Below are 9587 nucleotides of genomic sequence, written 5' to 3'. Positions count from 1 at the left end.
GCGTCCGGCGTGAGAAAGTTGAGAATAGTCGTAGATTTTCGTCGACTAAATGAGGCAACAATAGGCGATTCTTTTCCACTGCCAAATATTGCAGAAATATTGGACCAACTTGGGAATGCGAAGTATTTCTCACCGTTAGATTTGGCGTCCGGATATCATCAGATACCAATGGACGAAGAACACAGAGGAAAGACAGCGTTTACAACGCCGCATGGTCACTACGAATATAACAGAATGCCTTTTGGATTGAAAAATGCGCCGGCGACGTTTCAACAGTTAATGAACTCGGTCTTGATGGGACTACGGGGTATAAAGTGTTTCGTGTATCTCGACGACATCGTGATACACGGTGCGAGCTTGCAAGAGCACAGCAAGCGGCTACGAGAGGTTTTTGACAGGTTGTAGAAGTACAATTTAAAGTTGCAACCGGATAAGTGCGAATTTTTTCGCAAAAAGGTCACGTATTTAGGGCACGTGATCACCGAGAAGGGTATATCGCCGGATCCGTCGGAAATAGAGGCGGTCAAAGGATTTCCGGTTCCGAAAAAAGCGAAAGATATACAGGCGTTCATTGGTCTGGCAGGATACTACAGAAAATTTATCGACCGGTTCTCAAAAATAGCAAAGCCGTTGACACGACTGTTGCAGAAAGAAGTAGCGTACGAGTGGGGGCACGAGCAACAGCAAGCGTTCGAAAATTTGAAAGAAATTTAATTAGCGCTCCGTTTCTCGCATATCCGGACTTCGACAAGGAGTTTAACGTGACAACCGACGCGTCGGGTTACGCGGTCGGCGCGGTGCTATCGCAAGGTGCGGTAGGTCAGAATCGGCCGGTTGCATACGCGAGCCGAGTACTGAACAAAGCTGAGCGAAACTACAACACGACAGAGAAGGAGTTACTCGCAATTGTGTGGGCAGTAAAGCATTTCAGGCCTATTTATACGGAACGAAGTTCAAGATTGTCACCGATCATAAGGCACTGGTGTGGCTTTTTAACGTAAAGGACCCCGGATCGCGGCTCGTGCGGTGGCGTTTGAAGTTGGAGGAATATGACTACGAGATCATGCATAAAAAAGGGAAAGCGAATACAAACGCAGACGCGCTGAGTAGAGCTCCCGCGGAGGCATGCACGTGCGAAGCGAAGGAGAGCGAGAAAACAAAAGAAGAGAAGAGCGAGAGGCAAGAGCTAACCGAAGAGGAAAAGAGACAGATACTATACGAGTATCATGATTCACCGGTGGGCGCACACCAAGGAATAGCATGTACAGTAAAAAGAATAAGAATGAGGTACGACTGGCCTAAGCTGACAAGCGACGTGGAGAATTATATTTTGAAATGCGAATTCTGCCAGAAGAATAAGTTGTCGCGGAAAATAAAAGTACCGCTAGTAATTACGAATACGCCGAAAAAGCTTTTCGAAAAATGTGCGCTGATATTGTCGGGCCGTTACCGGTGACAAGTAGCGGAAATAAATATCTGCTGACGTTTCAAGACGGTCTTACGAAGTTTAATAAGGCGATACCCGTTCCGAATCAAGAAGCCGCTAGGGTAGCAAAGGAGTTCGCGACGAAAATTGTGTGTGAGCACGGGATTCCGGAAACGATTTTAACGAATCGAGGAACAAACTTTATAAGTAAACTGTTTAAAAATGTTTGCAAGTTACGGCAAATAAATAAAGTACAGACAACGGCCTATCATCCGGAAAGTAACGGAGCGTTAGAGCGTTCGCATTGAACATTAGCCGAGTATATACGTCACTACGTGAACGAGGACCAGACTGATTGGGACGAGTGGGTGCCGTACGCAATGTTCGCGTACAATACGACACCACACACGGCAACAGGATTTACACCCTTCGAATTAGTATACGGGAGGTGCGCGGAATTACCGACCGCCTTAACAAAACCACCGTCTACACAGTACAATTTAGAAAACTACGTGCAAGAATTAAAAGAAAGATTGCGGGCGACAAATCGAGTAACGCGAGAAAAGCTCAAAGAAGAAAAGGAAAAAGCGAAACGTTACTATGACAAAAAGACAAAGCAAGCAGCGTTTAGCGTGGGAGATAAGGTCTTACTTTATGACGAGACACTGAGAAGAGGCAGATCTAAGAAATTGGAATCAAAGTGGATAGGACCTTATGTGATAATTGCGAAAACGTCAAACGTGACGTATGCAATCAAAGCAGGGCGGCGCACGCAGAGTGTGCACGTGAATAGGCTGAAAGCCTTCGTAGAAAATTAAAAACAAAAAGAACTCATCGGGTTGCCTCACTCATCGTCTGAAAGAACGATGAGGGGGTGGACGACGGGCGGCGGGGGCCCCAAGCAGACGACATCGTCGTCCGAATCGTCCGGATTGACCTCCGGGTCGGGGTAGTCAGGCGGCGGAGGCCGCAAGCACAGAAAAATTACCTCCGGGGAGCCCGGTTGTGACGGCGGCGGACCCTCGGGGGTGTGGGGCGTCGCAGGGCGCGAGGAGCCGGGGCTCTCGGAGCTCTCAAAGCTGAGCGAAGTCGTAGATCCTTCCAAGCTGTCGTTCGACGATTCCTCCGCACTATCGTCAGTGCACGAAGAGTACACAAATTTGGACATGGTTAGCACTAAAAAACAAAGTAGTGTTGAAAACAAAAAGAGAAGACACACTTGTAAGTTTTTGTAAATTGAAACACTTACACTGTAAAAAAAAAACCAACACACACTAAGGTACCGTAGTTACCGGGTTGGTGGCGAACGAGGTACTGATGCTCGTCATCATGAGGAACCATGTCTTGAAGAACAAAAGATGATCACGGGACGTTTCAAATATAAGTCCTAGAATTAGTATAAGCGATAGTAAAAAGAGCTTAGATGACAGAGTAACGAACTCGGAGTACGACCGACGCTCGCGGTTCCACCTGTTAGGCGACACCATTCGCGATAAAAGTAACGGATAATGTATAAAGACGTATTGTATAAAACATTTTGCTTGCAGGAAAATGTTGTTAATAAAAATAGTAACAGTACTTACCTTTTGCGTCGTGGAGTGGAGCCGAGGACCAAGAGTACCACATACGAAAGTTTCAACAAAATCCCGGCGTGTACTACAAAAAGTATGGAACGATGCTCCACGCTAGCGAAAAGTGGAGACTAGTTGTAGGATTGGACGTGTCAACGGTATACACAAGAACGGAACGAACGGAACGTATGTTAGACTATACAACTAAGGCGTGCGAAAATGCGGCGATAACGCGCAGGAATAGAGAACTGTGCGAGGGGTTTGCCGCGGAGTTACAACAAAGATTGCAAAAAGTGGAAAAAATAGTAAAACGCGTTACAACTATAGTGGGAACACAAAAACGTCGTCGAAGGAGGCTGGTTAACGCAGTAGGTTCCGTCGCGAAAATTCTGTTCGGTACAATGGATGCCGAAGACGAAAAGCGAGTTTCGGAACAAGTGGAGTTGTTAAACAAGAAACAATCTGTTTTACAGCACGTGGTTAAAAATCAGCTGCAGATTATAAACGCGACTATTGCTTACGTAGAAATTGAGGAGGTCGTAGAGAGAAATGAAAACAAGTTAAAAAACGCGATGGTTAAAATAACACAAAAGGTAGACAGTTACGCGCAGCAAGCCGAACTTAGCGAGTATTTAATGGAATTAGGCAGCATGATTACAGAACTCAATTTCGACGTGGAAAGTATCATGGGTTACGTCACGGATGTACAAGCGAAGTTTGCGCAGTTAGAAATGGTACCCGTTGAATTAATAATAAAAGGCCTCCAGGACGCGAATAATTGGTCTGCCCACGGATTACATTTTCTATTCGTCATAACGCTAGAGAATTGGTTGACAATAAAAGAGTACGTCACGGTTAGCGTATATTGTAAAAACGCGAATGTGTATACCGTCGTCAAGTTTCCACTAGTAGCTCCGGTAGAATGCGACTTGTTGAGTGTAGTGCTCTTGCCGGTGCACGACCACGATAATGTTTTTAAGGTAGCACAAGTAAAATTCGAGATAGTTGCAGTAGATGAAAATAAACAAACATACTCCGTTGTAAAAGTAAGTCAGCTAGAGAAATGTAAAAACGTTGGAAAAAGTTATGTCTGCGATAGTGTAGAATCGGTGTACAAGGTACACGCAGACGCACCATGCAAGGTGGAGGCATATGTTAGTAATTCAGGAGAATTTTTCCAATTGTAAAGAGGAAACTGTGATTTTGAACCACACGATGTGGATAAGGCTAGAAAAAGCGCGTGTATGGCTGTATTCAACCCCGAAAAGCGAGTCGATGGTGATATCATGCGAAAACCGTAAAGAAGCAACGGAAACTGTAAACGGAGTCGGAGAGATAAAATTGTCGGAAAAATGTAAGTTAATGACGTCCAGTGTAACGATTCGCACCAACAAGGTGGTGGATGGTGAACAAATTAACACGTATTTGCCACGATTCAACCTTTTGGTGTTAAAAGCAAAAGAACGAACAGTTGGTGAAGAACCGGTAGTGTTAGAAAGCATAACACAGAATAAAACATAAATTGAGAAAGTAAAATCAGAGGTAACGGAATTAACGGACAAAATAAACGAGAGTTCGTTTTTTTGAAAATCCGCATCTTATCTATCCGACTACGTCAGGTGTGACGATAATAATGATAATTACTGTACTAGTTATATATAAAGTAATAAGAAATAAAGAAAAAGCGGAATTGGCACGCGTCGCCGTGAAATCGCGTAACGTGGAACAGCGTGAAAAGCGGCGAAGCGCTCGCGCGCAAAACGCCGAGACCATCGCGCTGTATGTCGCGTAGTATAGTATGTAAGATACAAAGATAATGTAAGTAACATGCAAAAATTGTACACAAGTAGGTTTAAGAATTGCGACGGAAAATGTTATGGACATTTTCCTTTTTCCCGAAAAGGGGGAAAATGTTGTGCGCCAATTTTTGTATTAAAAGTTAAGTGAGATGAGGCCATTGAGCAATGTGATGAGACATCACTGTCATTGCTCAATGACCTAGTTAAGTTGCAGGAAGGCAGCAGTTCTAGGAAGAACTGCTGGTTGCCACAGGGTGCGACACATCGCCGCATTGTCCGAAGTGCAACGCAGCATGTGTCGACACCGGTAACTAGCACGGCCGTTGCTAGGTCCGGTGGGCCTGCTGAATCAGCGCGATCGATCTACTATAAATCGATCGCGTGGATGAAGCAGAGGAGAGACTGTGATTAGACTGCTAGCTCACTGTGTGGCTCCGCAAGCCCGAGAGTTTACCGCAGTGAGGAACAGCCGTGTAAGAAACAAAAGGAACGTTGTAATCGGAGCAATAAAGATAAGAATACAAGTTCGTGATTAGAACTTCATCTTTACCACCCGACCTTCCTCGACATCCAACAATATTCTTATCACATAAAAGAAATTGATACTCAATAATCTTATTTTGCAAAATAGACATTGCACATAACATCCCAGATAACCAAGACTGAGTGATCATATTTTGCAAAGTTTGTAATAACACATTATGCCAGTACAATGTAGCCAGCATTCAAACATAATCTGTTCTTTCAACTGGTGTCGAAAGAAAAACAGAAAAATAAATGAGAATATAAATATGTCATTCCGTGATGCAAATATTATTGCATCAATCAAGCAGAACTTGCTCAAGAAATGTAGCAGATTTGAAGCATAATGTGCTATTGTCATTTCATTCTTCATTTATTTCTATATTTTTGCTGTGTTGTTTTCTTTATGTATCGTGCCTTGATAATTTACTCACTATGATGACGCAGCTGAGTGGAATCTGCTGCAAAGTGCTGATTAAACCTGCGTGCATACTGCTGGCATACTGCTATCATTTGGCTATCGGGGATATTACCCAAAGCACAATAAATAAATAAAATTGTTTATATGATTAACACAAAACAAATGTATGTAGTTCTTTAAAAACTATGCTTACATTATCTTTTTTTGCGTTACTAATTTTTTAAATCTTTTTCTTTTTATATTAATGCTTTTTATATTAATTATAAAAGTAACTGCTTCTTATATTAATTATAGATAACACATTATATAAGTAAGTGCTATTTATATTAATTATAAGTAACACACTCATTATATATGATTTTTGATATATTTAATATATATGCTCATATATAGAAGTTCATACTCAATAATCTTATTTTGCAAAATAGATATTGCACATATCCAAGATATAGTAAATAAAATCATGTAACACAAACTAAACAACTCTTATAACAAAAATATTGTATAATTTAAACATAATGTAAATCGTTTTTCTTATTATGTTTAGTCTGAATCAAAAGACTAATATTTCTTTTTTTTAGATTTCTTATGTGTTTCTAAATTGATAAAAGTTTTCATAACATTTAAAAACTCATCACGCTGTTCTATTGTTCTCTTTTTTAATTCATTTTGCTCTACTAGTAAAGCTTGCAATTTGTCAAAACGTTCATTTTCAATTTGTATGTCTTGTGCATGTAGTTCTTTAAAAACGCTTAAATTATCTTTTTTTGGCTTTACTGATTTTTTGACATTCTCAAAAATATTTGAAATTTTTATATTTTCTTTTTCTGATGAATTACTTTGTGTATCTTTATTGATATCTGTGCCTTCAATACTTTTTGTTTCATCAGTGCAAGTGCCAGAAGTTGCTGATGTAGTACAATCATCTAGTGAATCCAATAAATTGACTGGTTGACTGCTATGTTTTTCTCCTATAAGTTCATGCATCTCGTCAAAATATTTTGGCTGCTTTTTCTTTCCTGTACCAGTAGATTTCATATATCGACAATGTCCATGATACATTTTTTGTAAGTTTCGCCAACGTTGATGGCATTTGTCTGCAAGTTTTATTCTATTACAATTTGCTAAATATCCACTATTTTGCATTTCTCTTGCAATCTCAGACCAGATCTTTTTTTTAGAATGCATTTTGTCATTAAGAAAATCAAATTTTGTTTGTACAATCTCTAATAGCTTTAATGTTATTTCATGAGTAAATTCTGCAAATAATAGTATTACTTAATTAATATTGTTTATATGTACTTATAACAAATATTTGAAATATAGAAATAAATTATTTTGAATCATGTACATTATAAAAATACTTACTATCTTCATTTGTCATTTCTAACATTATTTCTTCAGTTGTTTTAGTGGATTGTGCATCTTTTTCTGTGTTTTCTGTAAAACAAAATATTAAATGCACCTTAATATAATGTTATTAAATTAAATATTCAATTACATACTGTAAGAAATCCGCCTCGCGGCGCCACGTTACGGGTAACAGCGTCTATCACGCGGTGCGACGAAAATCGCACGTGATGGAACACGCATTGTACACGGGAAAATACCGGCGAAACCTATCCTGCCGCCGAAAAGCATGGAAAGAAACGAGTCACTCTCGTTCGGAACTGCGTTGAGTTTAGACGCAGGGAGTGTCAAGTCGAATCTTTGCCGTGTCGTTAACCGATTAGTATAATTGCTCGGAGTGTTACTTACGTAGAATATCTGAGTCGCGTCGGATTTACACTTATGTATAGCGTGGTGATTTATTAAATAAAAGAATAATCCTTGTGAATATTACCGAAGAGACTTTAATTATTGTCCGTTGTACGCCGAGTCGTTCGAAGTCGCCTTGAGCTATTGTCTCGATACTGTCGAAGGTCAATCGTGTTGTCGAAGTCGTTGTCGAAGTCGTTGTCGAATGCTCTTGAAGAACATTAAAATCAAGTTCACGTGTTCGGTTATTGTTTCGCAGCTGTACAGTCGAAGCAACGGCCTATTTCGAACATTGTCGGTTAACGTGATACTGTCGTATAAATATTGCTGCCGTCGTGTATTCGCGATCAGTTGTCGATCGTCTGGATCTCTTTCAGTGCTCGTACTAGTTAATATTACGAGTGCCAGAAAACTTGCAAAATAAAATCGACAAACCAGAGTCGATCACTTTTTCAATACCATTAGCTGTAGTATCTGTTTCACACACATTTTCTAAAGTTGTAAAAGCATTTGCTGTAATATAATATACATAGATATAAATTATATATCTTATAATTTGAAAAGTTAACTTTAAGATAATTTATCTAAATAAGTAAATAAATTTTAAAAGAATATATTGTACAAAAAATTTTGTCAAACTAAACAGCGCATGATGCATGTCATATTTACTTTTTGTGCAATAATATAGTATTTTTCCTTCTTTGTTCAAAATTGGTTGACCACGATCATTTGTACAAATCAAGAAATTTTTATTCATTTTTCAACAATAAAACCTTTTCAATAAAGAAAAGAATATTTCAAGTTTGCATACAATGTTTTTTTCTACAGAAAAAAAAAGTTAGGTTACGAACTACTTTACATAAACAGTTTATATCAGACTATGGATTGAATTGCAATTAATACTCGGCCACAATCAGCGTTAACAAAAGTGCATTCAGTTTAAAATATATGCTAATTGATCAATTGCCACTCTCAATCTCAATCCATATGGTAATTCCTTTTATATTTGGCGCGTATTTGTAACCTACCAGATATTTGGAAAAGATACCCTGCTATTCTGCAGGGTATAGCGTGGTATTACCCAGGTAGATACCAAAGCGGTTAACCACGCCTCCACCACAAAATAACAAACACGCGAAAACATTCTGGTACACTTTGGTATATGTACACAACGTCAATGAATCGTGGAATAGGCGCGGGGATCGGGGAGCAAGCGGGGCGGTTGCTCGTAGCGCCAACGAGCGCCGTGCGAACTAATTAGTAGCAATCGGTTGTCCACAACTACGTCGTGTCGATAATGTAACTGCTCTTTCTTCCTATTTTCTTTTCAAAACGTAAAAGTATTGGCCATTTACTTAATATTTAACGTTGACAAATAACATGTATATATGTATATGTGTTTAATAGATGAATCTATAATGTCTCCGGTATATGGAAGGAACGTATATTGTAAAAGTCTCGTTTAAAAAAATATATATTTAATATTAATATTCATATGTAGCCACTAAATAAATATAATTCTATTATATTATTATTTTATTCTATTATATCTATATATTATTGTGTATACAATTAAATATATGTAAAAATCGAAACATTAAAAAATGTATAGGGCAAACCGTACATAAATAAGATGAAAAAGATACAACAAATAAATAAATTATAACAAATAGATATATGCCAACTGTTGAACGTATTCAGAGGAACACTCACGGACACAAAAATTATACAGAAGAAATTAATTATATATATATATAAGAAATTAATTATATATATATAATATATATATATATAATAATTAAATATATATATATATATATTGTTACGCGGCGGACACCGCGTGTGTGCCGCGAGTATCGCGTGAACGGCGCGCGCTTGGCGCGACTGTCGGTTGCCAGGCGACGACGGTTGTTGTAAGAGAAGAAGGATCGCGGTCGCGAATTCTGTCACGTCGCGTATTCATGAATCCGATCGGATTCTTTATGATTACCATTGTAATTTGAGCTATAATAAAGTGTTAATTAAGAAGCCGCGTTCTCTCATTTCCGCGGACGGTCACGCGAATCGCGCGGCTCGGTTACGTAGCTGGA

At 39.1% G+C, this 9587-nt stretch overlaps 1 protein-coding gene across 2 annotated transcripts; it reads right to left on the bottom strand.

Moving 5' to 3' along the window:
* Positions 1-6268: 6268 nt before the first annotated feature.
* On the bottom strand, positions 6269-8660 carry LOC109862228. 2 transcript variants are annotated; one of them, XM_020442219.1, is made up of 5 exons: positions 8526-8660; positions 8167-8319; positions 7957-8010; positions 7108-7179; positions 6269-6998 (listed from the first exon to the last, which is right to left on the bottom strand). In XM_020442219.1, the coding sequence occupies exons 2-5, from the start codon at positions 8252-8254 to the stop codon at positions 6301-6303; spliced, it is 912 nt and encodes a 303-aa protein (XP_020297808.1). In that variant the 5' UTR covers positions 8255-8319; positions 8526-8660; the 3' UTR covers positions 6269-6300. The 2 variants fall into 2 exon arrangements, with proteins under 2 accessions (XP_020297808.1, XP_020297809.1); XM_020442220.1 differs by lacking the exon at positions 7108-7179.
* Positions 8661-9587: the final 927 nt, after the last annotated feature.

Source organism: Pseudomyrmex gracilis, unplaced genomic scaffold (assembly GCF_002006095.1).
Source record: "Pseudomyrmex gracilis isolate BER0280 unplaced genomic scaffold, ASM200609v1 scaffold_1519, whole genome shotgun sequence".
In the NCBI taxonomy this organism is placed as follows: Eukaryota; Metazoa; Arthropoda; class Insecta; order Hymenoptera; family Formicidae; genus Pseudomyrmex; species Pseudomyrmex gracilis.
This window is presented reverse-complemented; position numbering and strand designations above follow the sequence as displayed.